The 24,812-nt window shown below is 54.9% G+C and overlaps 1 protein-coding gene across 6 annotated transcripts in view; it reads left to right on the forward strand.

The window, feature by feature from the left end:
• The window catches only part of CMKLR1 (chemerin chemokine-like receptor 1), a 46,551-nt gene extending 28,432 nt beyond the window's left edge, over window positions 1-18,119 (forward strand). For all 6 annotated transcript variants that reach the window (XM_004779070.3, XM_004779071.3, XM_045076736.1 and 3 more), the window contains 2 exons: window positions 14,296-14,368; window positions 14,912-18,119. In XM_004779070.3, coding sequence (XP_004779127.1) covers window positions 14,915-16,009 — 1,095 coding nt within the window. In that variant the 5' untranslated portion in view covers window positions 14,296-14,368; window positions 14,912-14,914 and the 3' untranslated portion in view covers window positions 16,010-18,119. The remainder of the gene's footprint in view (window positions 1-14,295; window positions 14,369-14,911) is intronic.
• Window positions 18,120-24,812: the final 6,693 nt, after the last annotated feature.

Genomic DNA, 24,812 nt, shown 5'->3' on the forward strand with positions numbered 1-24,812 from the left:
AGAACAACCCTGTGAGGGTGGAGCTGCATCCCTGCTAGTTTTCAGATGAGGGAGCTGAAGCACAGAGAGGTATGGTGACATGCCCGAGGACACACAGCTGGTGATTGGCAGAGCAGGGATTCAGACCCAGGCTCTCTGGCTCCAGGGGTGATGGCCTTCTTCATCGTGCCTTTGTTTATCTGTTTGTTCCCATCCCCCCACCCCCCCTGGAGAATGCCAGCCCCCTCAGTTCCCAGATCCAGGCTTGGAGCCTAATAGATGTTTAATAAATATTTCTTGGAAGGTTAGAGCAAAGGAAACAGGAGAATCTGAGAACTGGAGGGAAGAATCTCCGGCCTTCAGAGCTCTCTGTTAGCCCAATGTCAAGGCCATCTTGCCGGAACTTTCTCAGCCTCCCGGAGGGTTTGAGTCAGTCTGTCTGGGAGAGGCCCCAACCCAGCCTCTCTCACCCTCCCTCACCCTCCAATAGGGCCTCTGTTTTCTGACCTCTCCCAGGCCAAGGTGCCAAACCACACTTCTGGAACCCCAGGCCCATGCTGAGCACACTTCCTCCTGTGACAGGGCCACGGAGGAGAACGTTCCAGGCCGGAGGCAGGAAGTCTCAGAAACAAGGTGACCTGGAGTGAACAGGGCTGCTGGGCAGCCAGGGAGGGGCCCGGCAGGGCTGTTCTCCACCAGATGTGCTGGAAGCCTCAGCGTGGCTCAGGGGACAAGCAAACAGGACACAAGGAAAAGGCTAGAAAGGGGCCCAGGCTCCAGCGCTGCAGCCTGTCAGTGACCCAAGCATAGCCAGCACTCCCCGACATTTGACCCTGTTCGGACGGCTTCCAGAGAAGGCGCGTGCCCTCCCAACTTCTCCTTGGACCCTCAAATAGCAGGTCTGCCAAGGTAGCAGTGGGAATGCAGTTCCCAGGCTTTACCTTGCCCATGGTGTTTGTAAGTCCTTGTGGTTGTGATAAGCACTCTGCCCGCAGCTTCGCCAGCCTCGTTTCACTGAATGCTCACAGCTCCTGGAGGCAGATGCCAGGGATGAGGCTCAGAGAGGTGAAGCAACTCGTACCAGATCACACAGCCTGCAAGGGCCAGAGCTGGGATCCAATCCTAGCTCTAAGTGGGTTGGAACCAGGTTCCAGGAAAGACCACAAGAGAAGCCAGATTCTACCCATTGCTCACTTGTCAGGGTAACCTGGGGAAAGATCATGAAACTTGTTTGAATTTCAGTTTTCCCATCTGTCAAATGGGAATAAGGGGAACTCAGCATCACGTGAGACCCTGCAAGGGCTGACTGTGTTGCTAGGTGCATCCCGTCGGGCCTTCTCCTTGATCTTCACAGCCTGCAGGGTGATCTCCATGCCCCAGAAGCAGAAATGGGGGGTTAGAGATGTGGGGAACGGGTCCAAGACCTCACAGCCTGGGGCTGGCTCTGGGTGACGCTGTGCAGCTCTGTGTGGACCGATGCAGGACAATAGCTTGGGTTCAGCGGAGAGATTTCACCAAGTGCAAAACCTCCTCGTGGAGGATGTGGGGACGCAGGATGGGGGAAGAGACTGAGCTGAGGGTGGCGATGGCAGTGGCCAGGGCAGCTGTCTGATCCCGCAGGAGGAGGCTCAGAGGAACGGCTGCCTGCGGCCTGGCTCCCATCCCTCCTCTGCCCCCAGGCACATTCCAGGCTGGTTTTCAAGTTCCGTTGGTTTCTAGAAGTGCGGCTCTTTGCTTCAGTTCAGAATCTGCTGGCTGGATTCAGCCAAGCTTTCTCTTCACCCGGGGACAGGGATGCTGCTGGTTCTCCCAGATAAGCACCGTCTGAATTTTCTCCACAAATGTTTGCTGAGCACCTGCTGGGTTGTGGGGGGCACTGTGTCCACCCATGTTATTGTTTCATGACCCGCTCATGAGAACTCTAAGAGGGAGGTTGTACCATCAGCCCCATTTTACAGACGGGAACACTGAACCTTGGAAAAGAGATCGTTTGTACCTAGTTGCTTAACTAGGAAGGGCCTTTGAGCTTGGTGGGTAGCTTGGAAGAGGGGATGAGCCTGAGACCACCTTGTCACAGTCAAGAAGGACCCCAGACTTCCTCAGAGGTTGGGGAAGGGGAGGCTTCTAATCAACCTTCAACCCCTGGGCCAGAAATCTTAGAACTGCAAGGAGTCCCAAGAGATGATTTTACTCAGACTCCCTGATTTTCTGAAAGGAAGGTTTTACCTTTTTTTTTTTTTTTTAAAGATTTATTTATTTATTTGAGAGAGAGAGAGAAAACGTGGTAGGGAGGGGCAGAGGGACAGGGAGAGAGAGAGAGTCTTAAGCAGACTTCATGCTGAGCCGAGCCAGACACAGGGTTCGATCCCACAACCCTGAGATCAGGGCCTGAACCGAAGCGAGAAGTCAGACGCTTAACCGATTGTCCCACCCAGGCGCCGCTGAAAGGAAGGCTTTAATATTACCATTTTATAAGCAACCCAACCACGTGTGGCCCCTCAGAGAGGGAAAGTGACTTGCTCGGGGTCACACTGCATGGAGCTGAGCCACACTGTCTTTTTACCAGCACAAGACAGACCCGTGCCCCATTCGACTACAGCATTTATTTTTAACCCTGGAAGGGAGACTTTGACACCATCTACTCCAACCTCCTTGTTGCTCAGATGGGGAAACCAAGGCCCCCAGAGTGTCAGGGGTTTATTTAAGGACATGTGCCAAGCAAAACCAGGAGAAGTATAAAGACCTTTGCCTCTCAGTAGCCCTGTGATCCCGGGTAAGACTCAAGCTCGCTAGGCCTCTGCTTCAACTCTAAAAGGGTCATAATAATGCCCACCATCCCACAGGATTTGTGTGAGGGGGCGTACGTAAGGTGCTTCTCAGCATCCTGGCACCCGTAGTAGGTGCTCAGTAAAATATCATTATTTTGATGATGATTATTAATACTATTTAAACTTGACACTCTGGGCTCCTGGGCTCCTTTCAGGGGTGGTCTGCCTGGTCTCATACCCGGCCTGGGGCTCTGGTGTGAGTTTCAGGAGCTACAAAGAAGGAGGGAGGGACCAGAGCCTGGAAACAAGAGCTCCAGAAGCAGGAGCCCGGGGCATAGCTTGCTTGTTCCTGTCTCCCACGTAGGTTGGGGCCCTGCTGATGGAGAAGGTTCCTTTGGCCGCCAGTTCCCAGGGGTCTCAGGAGGCAGGGGAGAAGCCACACCTGGGGGCAGTATCAGATTCACTCTGGCCTTCAGAGCTGAAGGGGCTGTGCTGGCTTGGACTTGGGGCAGGAGCTGTGATGATGACTTCTGGAGAGCACCCAAGAGTCCCTGGGAGTGAAGGTTCCAAGCCCACGCTGTGAGCAGGACCCTGAGCACATGGGGTGGGCCGGCGCCTGGCCTGGGGAGACAGCGACCACCGTTGGCAGCCCTCTCAGACCACATCCTGAGCCGCTCATGCCTACGCCCCCAGGGCCTGCCGCCTTCCGGATAAACTGTGTACACAGCTTGGGGATTGCTTGTGTGAGCAGACTCAAGGCTGATTTCAGGGGATTAGGCGGGTCGGGTGCTGGGCCTCCTAGTCTCAGGGGACGTAAGCAGGGGGGAATTTGTTTACAGGCCACCTCAGGGGCTGGGGCAGTGTTTATGGGAAGAGGCACAGGCTATCTGTCTGGGGGTTTTGGGCACAAGCCGAGTGCTTGAGAGGACACGCAGCGTTTGTGCATCAGACTCACTAATGGGGCCAGAGCTGCCACCGAGCCTGGAAGGAGAGGTGTCCCCCCCCAAACGCTCTTGCTAGCAGCCTTATGCAGCCAAGTCCGGAGGCTGGCTCTCCCCTATGAGGTGGGGCCAGGTTTGCAAGGAAGTGTCTGTGCTCTCCCTGGGCCCCGGAACCTGATGCCAAGTCAGGCTCTCATCTGGGGCCGGGGTCCAGCCCAGGCCCAGTCCCAGGATAGGAAGGGGCCTGGGGGACTTTGGGAAGGAGTTGGTGCTGCTCTCAAGGAGGGCTTTGAAGCAGAGAGTTGCAGCCTCTCCGGCTGCCAGTTGAAAAACGAAATCACAGTGGCAACAAGAGGCTGGTTAGGCAGTGGCCACACTTCACCGTCAGCCAGGCCAGTGTCCGCTGGGCAGAAGTCGTGGGCAGATCTGGGAGCTGTGTGGGAACAAAATGGGTCGGATCTGACCGACGTGGGAGGTGGGCAGGGAGAGTCTGGCTCAGGTCGTAGAAGGAAGCGAACGACCGGCTCAAGTGGGAGGGAGCCTGACCGCCCCTCTCTCTTCCTACCCTCTTCCCCCCAGCTGGGTCTCTCGTGGATCAAACTCAACTAGAAGTCTGAGGGCAAAGAGCCTTGTGATGTCAAGGGGAACCCTAGGACACACAGCAAGGGGGACTAGATGGGGATAGACAGAGCATGCTGGGGAGGAAGGACTGGCATTCCAGTGGGCAGGGGTACCGGACAGCGGAGTGGGTATTTTGGGGGTCTCCTGCTTCTGGGCACTCATCACCATTGGGGGTTTCCTGGGGTCTCTGGTCTCTGCACAAGGGGGTTGTCCGGGTCCCGGGCTGTAAGCTCGGTGCTTTGGCCCTCCTACGGGGTCCTCAGCTCAAACATGGGCCCACCCAAGCCAAAAGAAAATGGGACAGACTGTTAGGCAGCCAGCACTTTCTAGTTCACTGCAGTGACTCAGCGTGAGCTCCTAAGTGTGGGCGTGGGACCGGGGAGGAAATTCTCTCCGACACAGAGCTAATTCTGTCCCGGGGCTGGCGGCCAGCCTGCGGCAGGAGTATCTGTGGTGCAGTGTGGTTTTGAGGCTCCTGAGTCCCTCCGAGCTGGGGATCCAGGCATTATAACCCCTTAGGAGTCTCCCTGAGAGCAATCTATTGGGGACCAGGGGCCCTTCTCTCTGCCCTGAAGGGTGAGGAACTGGTAGGTGGAGGCAGCCAGGAGACCCTGCAGCAGACTGACATCAGAACCTACAGAAGCTGTCTGGCTGGGTGGGGTTAGGGGGTGAGGGGGTAGGCGTGGGAGGGGGGAGGTGAGGATGCTGGTGGGGAGGGACTTCTGTGAAGGAGGAGCTGCATGTGGAAGGCCTCCTGACACTTCAGCTGCGGGCCGAGGCTGTGATCTTGAGCAAGTAGAAATAGCAAAGATTTGGGGGTCAGAGCATCCTTGGTTCAAGTCCTAGGCGGAGGCTTAAAGGCCACAGCCACCTCCCCTCTCTGAGTGAGCCTCTATTTGTAGGTCTCTGCAGGGAGGCTCCAGAGGGGTGAGGCATGAGGGCATGTGGGGGGCCAGACAGAGTTCTAGGCTCTGGGGGACACACTACGCACAGGACAGACTGAGCCCCTCTTCTCTGTGGCTTAGGGAGGGTCATTTGCTCAGTCAGGACCCCAGTTTCTCTAGCCCCCAAACGGAGTGCCCTCTGAGGGAGAGGCGTCCCCTTCCCGAGGTTGGAGGGAACTAAAAGAGAGGCATCGGGGTGGCCCTCTGCCCGCCAGGGGGGGCCGTGGGGGAGGGGGCAGAGGAGGAGGACAGCCAGTCTAGACACCAAGGCAAGCGCTTCTAGTTTCCCTGATGGGCTCCCAAACCCACGGGCCCTGATAAGGCCCCTACCCTGGGCCCGTGGCCAGGAGTTCAGTGGCAGGCATGCTCTGGCTGGAGAGGCAGTGGTTGGGAGAGTAAAGGGCCTCTGGCGGCAGGGGCCGACAGAGGTGAGTGAGGGCAGGTGAGGGGCCGCTGAGCCTCTCAGAGGGGAGGATGGGGCGGGGAGGGGGGAGCCAGGAGACAGAAGACAGGGAGACTATAGAGAGGACAGAGTGTGACCCAGAGATGCACACGCACGGATAAGGAGAAAGAGGTAGGCTGAAGGAGAAGCAAGTAGGGAGAGACCTGACAGACAGACACAGACAGACAGTCCTTTGCGGACTTGGGGCACCCGTTTAGCAGGGGCATGAGCAAAGACACAGAGGGGAAGCAGAAGGCACACAGCTGCTGCCCAGATGCCTCTCAGCCCTGCTGTCCCCTGAGCCCTTGGGGACACAGGCCAGCAGGCAGCAGCTGGAGCAGGGGGGGCCTTGGACTCAGACCAACCCGATTCAAATCCCTGCACTGCCGCTCACCAGATGTGTGCCTTCAGGCAAGCACGACCACCCCCACCCCTCTGGCCTCAGCTGTCCCCTTGAGAAGACAGACTTGGTGACAGCCACCCTTGCTGTGTGAGGAGGAGGTCTGGGTGGGGAAAGGCCCAGGTGGTACAGCCCAACCTCCAGGCTGGGGCCGGGGGTGGGGATCGGGGGATGGAGGACACAGGCTCCATGCATGCTTGCAGAATGGATGCACGAATGCGCCCCCATCTCCAAATGACTTCCTGCTGTGGGGTGCCTGGGTGGCTCAGTGGGTTAAGCCTCTGCTTTTGGCTCGGGTCATGGTCTCAGGGTTCTGGGTTCGAGCCCCACATTGGGCTCTCTGCTTAGCGGGGAGCCTGTTTCCCTCTCTCTCTGCCTGCCTACCTGTGATCTCTCTCTTTCTCTGTGTCAAATAAATAAATAAAATCTAAAAAAAAAAAAGTCTTTTCCTGCCGCACCTGGGATGATGACACATTCCCGTTTGGGCCATTCCCTAGAGGTAGGGGGACCCTGGCAGAAAAATTGTAGGGAACCTGGAACCCTGTCTTGCCCCATCTGTAAAATGCACACTGTGAACCCTGACAGACTGACCTTGTGGGGGCTCTTGGGAAGTTCCACTAGAGCAAAGACCAGAGAATTCCAGAATGTCCTAGGGAGGCCAGGTGGTGAACGAGGACAGAGAGTGGGTTTGGCAGTGTGGCAGGCGGAGTTTGAAGCCCAGCATGACGCCTACCTGCCTGGAGCCACACACAATGCCTCATTTGACCTACCTTGCATACCTGAGTTATCTCTGTGACCTTGAGCACATTTCTCACCCTCTCTGGGCCTCGGTTTCTTTCTAATAGTGCCTAGAACAGTGCCTAGAATGTAGTGAGGGCTACATGCATGTTTCTTTAATAAAAATGAAGCCAATAACATCCTCCTGAGGTCTTGTGCTCTCTGTGGCAGGAAGAACCAGATGTGGATTTGAGCCCCCATCTGTCTGGCCAGGAGCTGGGATTGCCAAGGAAGTATGAGGCCTTGGGTGCCGTGGAGCCAGCTTAAACTGGACCAGGGCTTCCAGTGGCTCATCCAAGTTCATTCCCAGTCTGAGAGGAGGCTCCGGGGTTGGGGGGTACCCAAGGGCCCTGGGCAGGACCAAGGCTGCTTGCTTAGCCCTTGGCCGGCCGAGCGTGGCTTCATCGGGAATTCAGGGATGCAGGCGTGGGCTGAGCGCTGCCCAAGCATGAACGCTAGCCAAGGATTTGGGCTGTCTGTTTGCTCTGGGCTTTTCTGGACCTCAGGAGACGAGAGAGAGCTGACATAATGGACACCCCTGCATCCATCCTCGTTCACGTCACCGGACTCCGGAAGCCCCCGCACTTGACCTCTCTTCCTTCACGGGGCTCATTTCCTCTTAGCCTCATTTTCTATCCTTCTGCCTCCCACCGCTGCTCCCACAGGGCCATTGTAATCCGTTCAGTGTGTATCTTTTTATTTGGTAGTGTTTTTGCAAAACGTGCGTTACTGTTTTGTGTGCTTTGCCGCATTTGCATGTGTACTTTCAATGCACTTAAGAGCTATTATGGTTAGGTGGTTTTAAGATGCTCTGAATGCCACTGCTGTGTACACACTGGATAATCTGTTGCTTCTACCAGCTGCGTATCATTCACCAGTCCCGTCTCCCACAGTGGACATTCAGGGGCCTCCAGCTTCCAGCTATCAGGGGACGACTCTGTGTGCTGCACAGACCACCCCCAGCACTCAGAAACCTTGATGGTTTTTGTGCACGTGATCTCCCCATGGTCTCTTGCCTTAACAGCCAGCACCTTCGCTCTTTGTTGGGAGGAGTGACCTCAGGGGCTGGGAGTGCCTGGGAATGCACAGAGGCAGGGAAGAGGGATACAAATACCCAGCCTCCTGGACGGTGACCTCCATTGTTCTCAGAGCACAAGCAAGAGCCGAGGGCACCTTCTGCACCCTTGTCCAGCCTCCTCCCCTTCCGGATCCTATTTCTCTACTCCCTTACCGATTTTTCCTGGAACACATCCTTGATAAATCACTGTTGCAGGGGTCGTCATTGGAGGTTTGCTTCTGGAGAGCCAAAGCTAAGGCATGACCCCTAACCCCCAAACACTACCCATGAGCGCCCCCAGTGCTTGGTGCCTCCTGGTGCTGGAAGGTGCACAGGGCTTCTTGGGTACCCATGGTGTGGCATGAGAACCCGTGCCCCTACCCTGCCAGCCTGCGGGGTAACCTTGCCAGCTTTGCATTTGTGCCACAGTCCAGCAGGCGCTAAGTGTTATCTGGCCGTGGTTCTCATTTGGATGTCTTTGAGCATGAATTTGTCATATGCCGGCATTTGGAGGTTTCCCTCTGGTAAATTACCTGTTCGTATCATTTGACGATTGTTCTGTTGGAATTGTTCTCTTTTTAGATTTGAAGGAAGGGGTTTTTGTACCTTGTAGACGGCAATCCCTTGATGGGTTTGGAGATTATAAATCTCTTGGAGGCAGGCAGCCCTGGAGGTAGGGCCTGTGTGTGTGTGTGTGTGTGTGTGTAACCCACTGTAGGCAGGGGGCTTGGGCCCCAGCATGGGTGAGGCCATGGGACATAGAGCTGGGTATAAGACCCTGCCCATGCTCAGAGTGAGCCATCTGGAGGAACCACAAATAGCAATGCTAGGTTATAACACTAATGACAACACATAGGTGTTATGAATCCCCCCTACCACCAAATTCATATCTTGACGTCCACACCCCCAATCCCTCAGAATGTGACTATGTCTGGAGACAGGGCATCTAGAGAGGTGCTTAGGGTAAAACGAGCTCATGAGGGTGGGCCCTAATCCCTCTTGACTGGGGGCCTTATAAGAAGAGATCAGGACACAGACCCACACAGAGCAAAGACCATACAGGATACAGGGAGGAGGTGGCTGTGTATTAGCCAGGGAGAGGGACCCTCAGAGAAACCAATGCTGCCAACACCTTGATCCTGGACCTAGAGCCCCCAGAACTGTAAGAAAATCAACATCTGTGTTCTTTGAACTTCCTAGCCTGTGGTCCTTCATTACAGCTGCCCAAGGTGACTGCCCCAGGAGACATGACACTCCAGGCTTCCAAAGTCTTGGGGGAGAAGGACACCTCCCCCCTTGCAGGACTGTTACCTGTGCCCACATTTCTAATGGGCTTGGCACCTGCCACACAGAAGTGTCCAGTCAATGATGATGCCACACGTGCCCCTTAAGTGCGTGCTCTGTGCCAGGCTCTGAGCTGGGGACTGGTGAAGAATGAATGTCTGTTGTCTGGCAGGCCTTTTGGAGGTGTTAGGGGGCAGTGGGTAGGATGTGGTCAGCATTGCAGGGAGATGCCTGTGAGCTGGAGGGACCAATGGAGTCAGAAGCGGGTACCAGTAGGAAATTCTAGCAGATGCTGATTCTGGCTGACCCCACCCCCACCCCACAAACACCGACATCAATGGCTTGAGGCTCTACCCAGGTGTGTACAGTGCTTCACAGACCTTACTTTGCCTCCCTGTGCCTCCGTGTCCCCATCTGTAAATGGGAATGCTCGTGTCCTGGCACCGGAGTGCTGTCGTGAGGGGTGAGTAATAGGTGCATGAAGTGTGTGGTCTGCAGTCCAGCATACAGGAAATGATCTGTTAGTTACAGGGATGAGCTTTCATGCCCCAGGCAGCGCCCAAGCACCCCAAAACGCACCTTCACCTACTCAAGCCTCGCAGCAGCCTGGGGGTTGGTCATGGGATCTGCCCCGCTGCACTGGGATCGCAGTAGAGCCCCCGAGAGGACTCGGCCTCTGTCCAAGCTGCTGTAGCAGAATGCCAGAAACTATGCGGCTGAAGTCTCGAACCTTCCTGTTCACAGTTCTGGAGGCTGGGGGTGGTGGTGCAAGACCACACCTGAACAAGTTGCTTCTCTCAGGGGTCTCCGTTGCAGGACCTGCAAATAGGGATGATAAGAACGCTTGCTCTGCTGCTTCTCAGGGCTGCTGGGAGGGCCAGCTGAGGCCACAAAGGGAAAGAAAGCCATCCTTTCCTTCGTACACTTCCCATAAGTCTCCAGGAGGGGATGCCAGGGAGGAGAGGGCATGGAGGCAGGACACTGTCTCGGCCTGGGGAAGTCTGTCCCAGAGGCCTCAGAGCTGCCCAGCTCCAGGCCTCGTTCCAAATGGGTGTAAGGTCAGGGTGACAGGCCAAATCTGGGAGTGAGCCAGAGCGGCCCGTTTGCTCCGCGGGCTCTCTGGGGAGCTGAGGGTGGAAAGGGGCCAGGCTGGCCACAGGCTCACCTGCCTGCCTGGGCTGTGATGAACGATGTGCCCTGGGCCTCCACCAGATGTCCCGAGAACTGGGGCAGTGGCTTCCTTGATGGGCTAGGAAAAGGGGAGCAATGAGTAAGACACTCTAGGGCATGAGGAGGTGTGGGAACAGACATGGAAAGACGTGCTTCACCTTCTGGAAAGCCAAGTGGCTAAAAGCAGGGCTCAACGTCTGCTCATCCTGGGTGTGAATTGGCCACTATTTGACTGGGTGACAGTAGCCTCACTTCCTCGCCTATACATGGGGGGGTGACAGCAGCACCACTCCCTGGGCTTCCTGGGGACGCATGAGCTAATGCAATGAAAGTATTTACACAGTGCGTGGGCTATTGTATGCGCCCAGTCAATTCTTATTTATCACCAGGAACTAAAACCAATCGAAAGTATCAATAGACAGAGACCTAAGAAGCAACCAAAACCAGTGCAGACGCCTGAGGAGCAGCAAGGCCATCGTGGTTGCTGGCTTTGGCCTGTGAATGTGACCGTGAGCTTCTCTGTGGCCACATCAAACAGGGAAATGTGATGTTGTAGCACCTGAATTACTAAGAATGAGGAAACAGCCCCGTTCCTCAGGAGAAGCACTGCTGCTCTTTTGCTGAATTCTCCTGGGCATTTCTCACTAAGCAGCGGGCTTCCTAAAGGGGGCCCAAGAGAGGCAGTGGGTGGGTGTGGGTCCCGGACTGGGATACACACGGCGTCGCAGGCGTGACTGTCACACGCAGCCACGCGTAGGCACCGCGAAGGAAAGGCGAAGGGAAACCCGGCACGGTGGCTCGGAGAAGGCAGCTCCGTGGGAGGAGCAGGAATGTGACGAAGGTCTGAGCTCTCCGGGTTCAAAGTGAAGGCTTAAAGAGCTCCAAGGGTTGAGTGGAAGGACTGGGGACCCCTAATCCCTCAGGGAAGCAGGGGGAGCCCAAGACACTGCTCCCTGGGGTCTTTGGAGATCCAACTTCCCAGCTGTGTGGCCTTGGGTGAGTCGGCTCCCCTCTCTGAACCTCCATTTTTTTGCACCTGCCAGTTAGAGTTACCCCTTCGGGGCTGTCAGGGGCATTGCACGGAGCCTGGCAGAGCAGTGCTGGGCGTATGCTGAGCGTCCCGATTAATGTTGGATGTGTGTATACAGAGAAGACGCATTTGTAGTTACACACGCTTTTTTCAGGAGCTTCCTGATTGTTTGTTGAAGGAATAAAAATAACTAGAACTTTATAGCTCTTTATCATTTACCGTTGGCCAAGGGTTCACTGCCGCTTCACCTGACATTTCTGACAACATGAGGGAGACACTCTTTCGCCTATTTGAGAGACAAGAGATTAGAATTTAGAGAAGCAAAATCCTTGCCTGTGTCACCCTTGATCTGCCCTTAAACCCAGAAGTGGGGAGGTAAGCGGGCAGGACATGAGGGTCCTATGGCCTTTCCAGCCCCTCCTCCCTTCCCAGGCAAAGTGCATTTTAGAAGGGCCTTAAGAGTAGAATCTTGGGACCAGAACAGCATAGTGCTTGCCCTGTTTTAAGAGCTTCACAGGTGACATTCAAGCCTCACAGCCATCCCATGAGTTAGAGGCTGTGGGGATCACACCCATTTTATAGATAAGACAACGGACTTGCCCGTGGTCACAGGAGGTTCATGTGGACCCAGGATTTGGGAGCTGGCAGCCTGGTTGGGCCACGGAGTCTGTGTCCTTGACCCCCTGCTCTACAGCCTGGGCTGGCGCAGAAACAGGCTCAGGGTGGGAGGGATGTATGTTGGGACAGGCCGAGGGCAGGCGTGTGATGAAATACTCTCCCGGGGAGGGCTGCGGGGCTCAGGGGGAGAGCATAAGCCAACTGGGGACACTGACTCACTCGATTCCTAGTCGGCTGAGTGGTGGACGGACAGACATGCCTAGAGGATGTCATTGTCACCCCGTGCCACCTCAGCCTGCCCACCCCCATCCCTGCTTACCGATGAAAAGACGTAGCCTCTGACCCCGAGCTGCTCCCAGGCCAGCTGGAGAGCCAGACATGACGTTATCTGTGTCCAGAGCCTGTCTATAGACGCTTGGAAAGTGCTGGATCCCCACTCCTCTTTGCCTTCCTCTTGGGTTCAGATGCGTGCACCCCCGCCCCCCCAGCCCCACAGCCAAGGAGGGAGGCATGCTGGGGGCAGGGAGAAGAAGTATAGGACAGATGTGCAGGCTGGGGGACGCCCCCTCCAGGCTTCTTCGGGCTTCCTGGCCTTGCTCCGGCCCGAGCACACATCTGCCCTGTGCCTTGTCACTGACTGTGAGCCCCTACGGGAAGGGACCCAAGGAAGGCACTTCCACGTCCCTGGGACCTGCACAAGCTGGCATAGGGAAGGAGGACATGGTCATTTCGTCCTCAAGGCCACTCTCGGTGACTGTCATCAGACCATGATTTTGGGGGCAGCATGTAGTGACGGTGAGAGCCCTCGTTCTGCAGACCTGATCTTGAACATCAATCGCACTTTGCCCCAGTTACAGGGGTGGGACGCACTGTTCCCATCTCCTCTCTGCATTCCGGGGGTCACAGGAAGCCCCGGGGGTGCCCTCACTGGGTATGTCTGGACTCTCCTCCCAGCCTGTGGAGTAAGCTGATACCCAAGTGGGGTGACACTTGAATTCTGAGTCCCTTGAGCCTATGACGCTCAAGGGGATTGTCCAACTGGCTTTTATTTAATAAAAACAAAAGATGACTTTTCTGCCGTAAAATACAACCTCAAGCCCATTAAGGACCAACAGTGCATTTCCGTGGTGGAAGGCTGGAGTTATTTATAATGAAGCATTGATTGGCAGTTGTGCGAGCTGAGCGTCTGGTTTGGAGCCCACGTGTCGGGATGGGAAGAGCTTGAGTGGTGGAAGGTGTTTGGGTGTCCGGCTATCAGAGCCCCATATTCCAAGCCCAGCTTGGAATTCAGCAGTTCCCCACAGGGCCCTAACAGAATCACTAATATTTTTTGAGGGTTTATGATGTGCCAGCACTGAGCTGATGTGCCCTATTCCCGGTGCCTACAATTTTTACATCCGTCCTGCGAAGGAGCACGTGTTCCCATTTCATGGATGAGGAAACAAAGGCTCCGAGAGAGGTCACATAGCCAAAGCCACATGGCTGGCAGGTGGTTGAGGCTGGGTTTGAACCGTGCCCGTGGGCGCACCTCCAAGACCTCCCAAGTTTGCCAGCTCCCCAGAATCTCAGGGTGTTCCTCCTTCGAGTGGGAAAATCCCCAGCAAAGTTGTTCTGGGAATTGGCCCATGTGCCACTTAAGTTGCCTGACGCATGGTAGGTGCTCCGTGAGTGGATTCGTGGCCATGTCCTTCCCAGACAGTGGCGACACGGGTCTGTGTGTGGTCCATGGCCCCACGGAGCTCAGGGTACGCCCGGAGGAAGGATGCTTCTCTCTCTGGGCCTCAGTTTCCCCAGATCTGAAACAAGAGTCCCCATGCCTGCCTCTGAGAGGCCCTGGGAAGACAAAATGAGGGAATTATTCCTTGGCACGGAGTGGGTGTTCAGGGCCATTTCTCCTCTGTCTTCCGGGTAAGTGGAATGGTGTTTTCTGGGGCTGTCCTGGCAGCAAACTTGTATGGAGCCATCTGCGCACTCTCGCCCGTGTCTTCCCCTGCACCCGCCCCCAACTCAGGCCCTCCTCTGTGGATGTGCTGGGTGGGGCGGGGATGAGGTTGGGATGAAGGGTTCGGCGCTTCATCTGGTTTCGAGGGGCTCAGCCACTCCCCAGCCTCCACCCTTGGGCATCACTTGGCCTTTCTGAGCCTCTGCTTCCTCCTCTGTGCACTGGGAGCGGTGACGATAGAGCCTGTCTCTGGCTCTGAGTCCACCCAGGCCCCCACTCCAGACCTGGCTCCAACCCCTGCCTCTCTGTCCTTTTCCTGCAGGTGTTTCTAGCTGTGCCCAGGGACTGACTGGCTGAGGACCCCATCGGAGAGCCTTGGATACCCTAACTGAACGGTGAGGGGCTTTTGTGGTTGCAACTAGCATCTGCAAAGGCCACACTGGTGGGGGACCCGTGACACGGGGGGAGCACTTGGAGAATGCCAGCCAGCTGTCTCCTGGGTTTGGGAAACATGGAGGGACCCGAGCTCCCAGCACTGCACTCCCCTCCTTCATTACGCTGAGCATCATCACCATTTTACCATGAGTTGAGGAATCTGATGAATGATTGTCTCCCTCACTAGACTGTAAGCAAAGGGGAGGGTCCAGGAGAGGCAGCAAAACAGGATGGTCAAGAGGCTTGACTCTGAAGCTGGGTGTGGCTCCCAGCTCTGCCTCGTCTCCGCTGTATAACCTCAGGCAAGGGACTTAGGCTCTCTCTACCTCAGCTTCCCTGTCTGTAAAATGGGGTTTGTAGTTAAGTAAGCCCTTAAGCCATCAAGATGCCAAACTGGCCTGGCCCAGAGTCAGGCAGATCCCGGTCGGCCTTGCTGGTGTTGGCCAAGCCCTTGGAGTCAGTCGCCATCACGCTTCCCCACTGACCCCTGTCTCCCCTCGCAGAGAATGGGGGATGAGGATTACAACACTTCCCTTGCCTATGATGACTACCCGGACGATTTTGACCCCATCATGGTCCTGGAGGAATCTTCTCCCCTGGAAGGCACGACAGCCAGGATCTTCCTGGTGGTGGTCTACAGCATCATCTGCTTCCTCGGGATCCTGGGCAATGGGCTGGTGATCATCATCGCCACCTTCAAGATGAAGAAGACGGTGAACACGGTCTGGTTCCTCAACCTGGCCGTGGCGGACTTCCTGTTCAATGTCTTCCTCCCGATCCACATAGCCTACGCGGCCCTGGACTACCACTGGGTCTTCGGGACGGCCATGTGCAAGATCAGCAACTTCCTCCTCATCCACAACATGTACACCAGCGTCTTCCTGCTGACCGTCATCAGCTTTGACCGCTGCGTCTCTGTGCTCCTCCCCGTCTGGTCCCAGAACCACCGCAGCGTGCGGCTGGCCTACGTAGCCTGCATGGTCATCTGGGTCCTGGCTTTCTTCCTGAGCTCTCCCTCCCTGTTCTTCCGGGACACGGCCCATGTGCACGGGAAGATAACCTGCTTTAACAACTTCAGCCAGTCGGCGGCCAGCTCTGCCCCGTGGCCCACTCACTCCCGCCTGGACCCCGTGGGCTTCGGCCGGCACACAGTGGTGACCGTCACCCGCTTCCTCTGTGGCTTCCTGGTCCCCGTGCTTGTCATCACGGCCTGCTACTTCACCATCGTCTGCAAGCTGCGGCGCAACCGGCTGGCCAAGACCAAGAAGCCCTTCAAGATCATTGTGACCATCGTTACCACCTTCTTCCTCTGCTGGTGCCCCTACCACACCCTCCATCTGCTGGAGCTCCACCACACCGCTGTGCCCGGCTCCGTCTTTAGCCTGGGTCTGCCCCTGGCCACTGCCATTGCCATTGCCAATAGCTGCATGAATCCCATCCTGTATGTCTTCATGGGCCAGGACTTCAAGAAGTTCAAGGTGGCCTTCTTCTCCCGCCTGGTCAATGCTCTGAGCGAGGACACAGGCCACTCCTCCTACCCCAGCCACAGAAGTTTTACCAAGATGTCGTCGATGAACGAGAGGGAGACCAGCATGCTTTGAGGCCCATCTGGGAACCCCGATGGACAGACACTCCGGCCTTGGAGGCTGCAAACTCTGCCTTTTCGAGACCACGGCAGAAACCTCCCCAGGACACACCAACGCCCCCTGTAGTCTGCACGGGGCTGACTGGCATTTTGAGCTGGGAGTCCAGGGCTTGGAACTCCTTTGTTCGAGTGGCCTGATGGACTGGGCAAGCCATGTCCTCTCAACTTTGGACTCTTTCCATGAGGATCTGGGGTCTGGGGGAGGCAGGGACGGAGAAGAGCTCAGGCCCTCAAAGGAGGCCAACTGAAGATACTCACCCTTGAACTTTCCAGGGTGATGGTGCTTTGCGGGGCCATAGCTGTTTGGGAGATGTGGTGCCAGCCCCTTGCCCCAGGCCCTGCTCGCACCTTGCCTTTGTTTCCTGGGGGCCGGGTCATGGCGGGCAGCCATCACCTGCAGTTTTCACCCCATCCTGGGGGCTGCCCTTCCTTCCCTGGTCCACCGACTCTGGCTGCCGGTGCTCAGAATAAAGCACGCCAGGGCGGGAGGCCAGGGAAGGAGGGCCTGTCCTTCTCCTCAGCTTCCTCCGAGCCTTGCCCAAGTCAGCTTCAGGAAACAAGCTGGGGGCATCCTGCAGGTTGAAGAACGGGTCCAAGGTCTTGGTCACGGAACTCAGCGGAGCCTGCAGCCTGGGCCCTTGTCCTGTGCTGCTGAGAGGCAGGCGGTGGGGCCTGCCCAGGAGTAGCTATGTTGCCGTTTCTCAATGAGGCCTGACACCTTCCCGTGCTACAGTGTCATTATCCCACTTACAAGTGACAAAGCAGACGTCCTGTTTGGGGGTGGGGGTGGGGAGTAACTCACAGGGACACGCAGCTAGCCGGAAGCCAGTTAAGAGGTGAAGCCAGCTCTGACTGGCTCCGGAACCTCTGTTGTTTTTTTTTTTTTTTTTTTTTTTAATGGAGGGTGTATCTATTGAGAATATTCTAGACTCTCATGATCACCTACATTTACTTAGCACCCCCTATGCTAAAGACTGTCCATGTGTTACCTCCTTTACTCCCCTCCGCCCCGGTGGGCCTGAGTTAGGTACAGTTATTACTTCCCTTTTACATATGATGGATAGCTGCAGCTCAGAGAGGTTAAGTAACTTGCCTAAGGGCGTCCAGTGGGTCTCTGCCAGAACCTGGATTTGAAAACAGGTCTTTCTGGCTCAGAGAAGGCTGCAGAATCAGGGTGTGGAGAGAGGCTTGGGGTTTTGACCATAAATATCTATTACTCGGCAGATTCATATAAACCTCTTAATAGCGCATAACCCAGGCTTGCAAAAAGTTTTTCAAAATGACCCAACATGGCAAAGAAAGTACACTTCGCCTCCAGTCCCCTGACACCCACCCACACGTGCCCACTGTGGTTCCCATGTGCTGCACCACCGGCGACCTCCAGGGAAGGCAGGGTGGGGAGAGAGGCTGGGCTGGAGGCGGTCTCTGGTGGGCCCGAGGCCCTCCGGCCTCGTGTGTCCACATTCTCTTGTCTTCCACGTGCCGCCGTTGTGAAGCCAATTCCCTGACAAGATGCGGTGGACACATGTAATGTGTACACAGCGCTGGGCAGGTTCCCGAGGCCACGGGCTTTTGAAAGGGGTTTGGAAATCACACCTCATTAAAAGAGGGATTGTTCCTTCCCTCCTTGGGCCATTGTGCTTATGAGGAGGCAGCTTGGAACTGACCCCAAGGCATCCAGTGGCTTCAAGAAATCTAAACTCGGGCCATCTGGGAGCATAAAAAGGGAGCTTGAAGTCGTGCCCAGTGCCTTTTGTCACCTCCCACCACCGTGGCACAGGTGAAGGAGCTAAGGCACGGGACAGCGTGGGATGTCTGGCCCCAGAGGGACAGTCCTCAGCCACTCAGCCTCTGACCCCCAGGTGCTACTTGCTCAGGCCAGGGCCCTCGCTCCTCCTGGGCTGCATGCCGGCTAGGCCGGGCCAGGGAGCCAGGAAATCATTTTGTCATTGGAAAAGCTGATGAGCAGGAGTAAAACTCAAACCAGCTGTTTCCTCCTTAAGGTCAGGCCTCTTTCTGGCTGCCCCACCAGGAGTTTCTCATTAAATACTGAAATGCAACCGGGACCTCCTCCTGCATCTTGTCCCTGCAGCTTCTTCAGAGTGTCTCCCAGGGGACATATACAAAGGTCCTGTGGTTCACAAAGAGTGTGCCCTTGCACTACTCCACAGGCGGCCAATGTGCTTTGTGCCTGAGAGGGTCTGCCCCCATTGGGGCCAGGAACCAGTCAATGGGGGCCCCCGTGCTGCTTCCTGGGTGGGGCGGGTGGGTGGAGGGTGGACGGGGAAGTGGGCACAGGGACAAGAAGTGAAGGTGGGGTTTGACAGGAAGAGGGGAGGGACGCACAGAGGAAATGCAAAATAGAGACCAAGCAAAGGGGTCTGGCATTCATTAAACAAGTCATAAGACTTGTCAGGCTCAGGATCTCATCAGACCCTCCAAAGGAGAAGAGGACCATCGGAGCCACATGGGTGACGCAGAATGAGAGGTTTGGCTTGCGGGCCCCACTTGCTCAGGGGAGCTCCCAGCTTCTTCAGCCTGTGGGAGGAAGGGGGGGGCAGGAGGCAGAAGGGGGACCAGAGGGAGGGGCTCAAGAGGGGACAGTGACCCAGATGTGGCACTGAGGAATGAGGAAGGAATGGCTTAAGCCTGTCCCCAGAGTCAACTCGAGAGGGTTTAAGGGGCCAGGCTGGGCAGGAGAGGATAGAGCCCAACAGTGAGTGCCACAAGGGGCATTCCCATTTTACAGATGAGGGAGCTGAGAGCTGTTCTTTGCCGCAAATGGAGCTGGTATTTGCTTGGATGGAAGGGATACGTGATTCCCCAGCCTTTCCCTCTCCCATTCCTCCCTAGCATGTGGTGCCATGGTGGAGATGGGTGCCCCGGGCCTGTGGTTGCTAAGCCCTGGACTCAGAAAATTGCTGCTAGGGGTGGTATTCAGGACCAGGAGTATCCAGGAAGCCATTTGTCCAACCAAGAAGTAATTCAGGAGGGTGGGGGTTGCTTGCTTTCTCCCTTTGAGGACATAGTTGCTTTTGAATAAAGAAACAAGAGGTGAGAGCGGGGCCACGCTGGACGTTCCTGCCCACCCCCAAACCCTCTTGCCTTCCTCCTCCACCTCACAGAGCAGCAGGCGAGGCTCAGAGAAGTGCAGCACGCTGCCCAAAGTCACACAGCAGTGTTGTGAAATGGCAGCAGGAGGAAGCCAGAAGTTTCCTACCATTCCCCAAATTTAGGACTTCAAAGAAACTGTGTTTTGAAAAGCATTCCCTCCACTTTACTTCAATTTCTTGGCAACCAAGGACCGTAGATTGTTAGTAATGACTCAAGATAACCCCACCCAGCCACTCCAACATCCGTCTACCCACCCAGCCATCCATCCATTTACACAACCCATTCATCCGTTCCATAAAAATCTGTTTAATACCTTCTCTTTGCCAGGCCCTGTTGTAGGCACCGGGAATGCGAGGGTGACCAGGGCATTCACAGTCCCTGTCCTCAAGAGCTCATTCATTGGTCAGTGGGAGAGATAGCCAATAATTTTTTAAAAACCACACCCTTGAAGGAAAAGAACCATGCTAAGCGCTACACACCTATTAGAGAGAGATCTGACCCTGTCCAGAGGAGAGGGAAGCCTTGGGGAAGAGACACTTGAGATGTGTGGGATGGGTAGGTGCTGATTCAGTGGCAGAGGGGCGGGGGCTGGAGAAGGTGCTCCAGGTGGCAGGAACAGAGCGGGAGGGGAGAGTGATGGCAAGGGACGGAAGGGGGTGGGCGATGCAGCAGAGGGAGGAGAATGAGCCCAGAGCAGACAGGATGGAGAGGACGGCAGGGGAGGCCATGGGCAGGGGAGGACGTGCTCAGATCTGCATCTTGCAATGATGCCGGGGGCTGCTCTGGGCGGGACAGGATGTGGAAGGACAGGAGGGGAAGCCAGGAGGCTGCCGCAGCCCCCAGCTGAGGATGATGGGTGCAGAGGTAGAGCTCAAAGAAGGGGACTATTCTAGAGATACTTAAAATCTACCCAAGCTTTCTCAGGGGAGCGGTTAGCGGGAAGCCAACGCAGGGCCCATTTCAGCGGCACAGAGGCCTCCGTGCGTTCCTTTATTGATGGAAATTAATTGTAAATATTATTCAAATTTACCTCCCAATGCACAATTACATTTCTCAGGGGAGCCCTCTGAGCACATAATAAAGCCCTATAAATAATACATATATTAACCTAAGAGGAACGGAGGCACATTAATGCTGTACTTGCGGGTGGCAGCTGGGGGAGTTTATGCAGACAAGACGCTAAGTGCTTAGACCGAGGATTTAACTTGGGAGATCACCAGAGCTCTGTCCCGGGGAGCTTCTGGAAGTCTCCCCCCATCCCTAGAGGGCAGCTAGCTGTTGCTCTAGAGGCCCAGTCAATGGCCAGTTGGTCACGGGTGGAGAAAGCACAGGTGTATAGGACCCTTACCTTGTTCCTGAAGCCCCAAGAAAGCATTTCCCATAGTCATAATAGTTGGTCCTATTAACTGAGCATGCGCAGGGTTTGGGTCTCCTCCAAGTGCTTTGGTTTCATTATCTCTTTGGATCCTTACAACAACCTTTATGGCAGCAGCCATTCCTCTTCCCACTTCCCCATGAGGAAATGAAGGCTCAGAGAGGTGCAGTGTCTTGCCCAGCATCACACAGCTAGTAAGTGACAGAGCTAGAGTTTCCAGCTCAAGTGTTTAGCTTGAAAGCAACTTGCGAGCACAAACTGTCCTCTAACGAGACTCCTTCCTAGAGAGAGGAAGGCAAGCATACGCTCTCTGTCCAGTGTCAGATTTTGAGGAGATGGGAACGGGGGTGGGGGGTGGATCTGACAGATTGCTTTTTCCTCTCGGTGGAAGGAAATGGTGTCTGGGTGGGCTCGTCATTCCTTCACAGCCCTAGGAATCTACAGATTCCATTTACAGATGGTGAAACTGAGGCTCTTTGCAGATCAGAGGCGAGCCTCCCACCTCCCTGACTGCTGGGACATGAGATGCATGCAGGAAAACGCCCACATGAGCCACTTTTCCGAACACCACTGCTCTAGAGACCCGAGCATTCACTGAGCCGCTAGTTTGTTGGTAAGGGCTTTGGTGCTGAGCTGCCATGAAGGACCCCTGCCCAGGATCTTGGGGGGCGGGGTGTCACTGGGGCATTTCCAGCAGAATCCTATAAAGGGAAAGCAGGAGACCTTGGAAACCCTGGTATAGGGCAGAAACCGACCGTGTTTGGGGCGTAAACATTATCCCTCACGCTTGTCCTGCATATGGGCGACGATGCTCTCTATCCGGATCTTGGTGCACTTACAGGGCTATCTTCGTCCATCCAACCTCATTTGTCTATACATACGTGATCACTGCACTTTACTGTAGTAAGTTAGGCCTCAAGGAAAGTATTTGGAAAAATAAATTTTAAAATAAAATGTAACATTTATGAACTTATTCACGGGGCCCGCAGGAGTGACACGCCGCTTCCTTTGGCACTCTGGACAGAATCAGATTCGAGAGAGCAAGTCGGAGGGAGGTAGTCTCAGCAGGGTCCATCCAGGGAGGCAGCATCTTGGGAAGGACTGAGCTCTCCCAGGGGTCACCCCAGCCCTTTCCCCATAGCTTTGGATGGCTATGACACAGGGTTGTGTGGGCTCAGGCTTGAATCCCAGCTCCACCATTGACGTGGGCTATGGTTAAGGCCCTATGACTTGGCCAAGCAGTTCAACCTCTCCAAAGCTTCAATGTTCTCATCTGGAAAATGGGTTTAAGAATCTGCAGCTCACAGGGTTGCACGAAGATTCAAGGAGATGTCGCAGGTACGCACTTAGGCTCACACACACCACCCACTTTCATCTGGAAGTATGTCAGCCTCCTTCCTGGGCTCTGGCCTTCCAGCCTTGGTCCCCCAACAACCCACCCTCCACGAAGCAACCGGAGTGAGCTCCCATCACAGAGCACAGCAATCCAAACCCCTTACAGGGTTACAAAGCCCTAGAGGATCGGTACTGCCTCTCCTTCTTCAGCTCATGCAGTTCCCCATCCAGGTGTCCCTCCCTCCCCAGACCACTGATGGCATAACCAGGTCCCCCTCCTCTTTCCGAGCAAGCGCCCCTTCTGAGTGAGGCCCTTCTGGACCCCTCCCTGCAGGTAAAGCAACCCCATCCCTATTCACAGTCTATCAGATCCCCTGTTTTCCATCCCTGACACTACTTCCTGCCATCTGGAAGAAGTTTATGTATTTGTGTTTAGTCGCTTTCTGTCTGTCCCTCTGCTGGATGGAGAGCTCCATCCGTGTGGCAGAGCCCTTGTCTGTCTGGGGCATCTCTGTGTCCCTGGCACCCAGAGCGGTCCTTAGCCCAGGAAACGCGCTCATGATCCTTGGTTGTACAAATGAAGAAATAACCATAAGCTGATGTTCCTTTGATCAAATCATCGCCATCATTGAGTTTCAGGACGATTGCTATTACAATACACTGTTTCCAAAGTGTTTTCACATTTTTTCCTATCCTGAAGAAACTTGCGGGAGGGGACTATTGCCCATTTCACAGATATGGATACTGAGCTCCCCCGTCCCCCCAACTCCTGGCCAGGCTCACTTGGTTCAGAAGTGGAGAAGCCAGCATGGAGTTCTTGTCAGGGTACCAGCAGGAGCTCTTCCAAACCAAGGAGGTTTCCATTCAGTGCTTTTATCTCCCCTGGCCTTTTCCTTTTCCCTTTGTCTGATTAATTGCAGCCTGAAAATAAAGGAACCAGATGCCTCCCCTCCCACCCACAACACCCCCGCCCCTTGCATTGTTTTGTAGTTCTTTTCCGGACCAAGAGTCTGTTAAGGATTTGGCTGGTACGACCATGACCACAAACTTCCCGTGTTTATCCTTCCACTTAGAAATCATGGATTAAGCAATCAACTGGGTACCAGGTCTGTGACGGGCACTGGCCGATGCTAGGGCAAAAAGTCCAGCTAGACATCTGATGCCTGAGGACCCATGGAGCCCAGAGGAGAACCTCAGAATTTTCTTTTTCCCTGTTTTCCACCATGCAGCTGTCTGACACCCATGCAGCAAACCTGGACGACTGAATGAGTTTCTGGTTGGCTCCCAGAATCTGGAGCTGTGAGGCAGGGACACACACATGGGGAGGTGGGGAAAGGGGGCTCTCAGCCATGGCTGGTGGGTGGTAATAGCTGCCAAGCCCCTGGTCGACGGCAGGCAGTTTACTATGATGCTCAGGCCACGGCCAAGACCCTAGTGCTTGACTGGGAAGCCTGACTCCTGATGGCATTTCAGGCACCATGACAAACAGCCAGAGCCAACGCCATATCCATCATTTCGCCTCATCCTCATTAAAAACCAGCTGGGGGGACACCTGGGTGGCTCAGTGGGTTAAGTAGACGCCTTTGGCCCAGGTCATGATCCTGGGGTCATGGGATCAAGTCCCGCATTGGGCTCCCTGCTCGGCAGGGAACCTGCTTCTCTCTCTGCCTCTGCCTGCCTCTTTGCCTACTTGTGTATACTCGCTCGCTCTCTCTCTCTCTGGCAAATGGATAAAAATCTTTAAAAAAAAAAACAAAAACAAACAAAAAAAAAAACCAGCTGGGAAAAACCTCCTTCACATTGAACACGAAGACGCTGAAGTCCAAAGGGGTCAGGGATGTTTCCCAGAACCACACTGACAGCCACCCGTTGACTTCTATCTTGAGCACCAACTATGTTCCAGGGACCATGCTGGGTTCTGGGGATACCTCAGCAGCCACTGCCCTAACATTCTTGAATCTTACGACTTGTTTGTATGTTCAAGAGCTGGGATTTGAACCCATGCCTGGAGAGCTTTGTTGCTTCTTCTCCTCCCCCAGGTACACTGCTTCTTGAGTTACAGAACCCAGGTACAGAGGAATCAGTACCGAATGGAGAGAAAGGCTTTCTGTTGTCATGCCTCAAACCTCTCAGGAGTTAGAGAAATCACATATTGGCTGGGAACTGAGATCGATTCTAAGAACCAGGAAGTAGCTGTCAGCAACTGATCTCCCCTCCCTGACTCCTCAAAATAGGGCAGTGATTGATCCCCCCAGCTCTTTTCCCCCCTCCAAAAGTGGTAGATGGCACCGCTTAACCCAAAAGAACGGCACGCTCGAGCTGGAATTGCAGGAACTGTGGCCAACCGACAGAACATGAAATTAGGAATGGGGTGAGTTCCATGGTCCCCTCCCAGACTCACTATGGGATCAACAGGGTTTTTATCTGAAATGTCACCTTTTCTAGATCCCGGATTGTAAGCCTCATCCTGATCCCCTGGCCGCAGCACCATCAAGGATGCGCTAGATCAATGGAAGTGGCTTGTTCAATCTTAACATGTCAGATGGCGGGGTCCTTAGGGTCAGTCGAGTCAAACCCCTGCCCAGGGGAGGGAGGTTAGTCCCACAATCCATGGGAGGTGACCCAGGAAGGAACCCAGAGGTCCCCATGCCCAGCGATTTTGTTCCCTGCTCTTGTACGTGACAGCTTGGGCTTTTGTCACATTCTGGTTCAGACACATCAATCCATGTAAACTTGAGAAGCAGAGAAACAGACAATCAGTGTATCTTCCAAGACTGGGAATATAAATAACACAAATAAAAGTCCTAATAATCCATGCTGTTTGGCATTCATCTCCCCAGCAACTGTGTGAAATAAATCAAGTGAAGGACGAAAGAAATAAGATTATAGCAATTAGGGTGCATTTGGCCGCAAGTAACAAAACCACAACTCAAAA

The sequence above is a fragment of the Mustela putorius genome, unplaced genomic scaffold (genome assembly GCF_011764305.1).
Source record: "Mustela putorius furo isolate JIRA1106 unplaced genomic scaffold, ASM1176430v1.1 tig00000193_pilon_pilon_pilon, whole genome shotgun sequence".
Classification (NCBI taxonomy): Eukaryota; Metazoa; Chordata; class Mammalia; order Carnivora; family Mustelidae; genus Mustela; species Mustela putorius.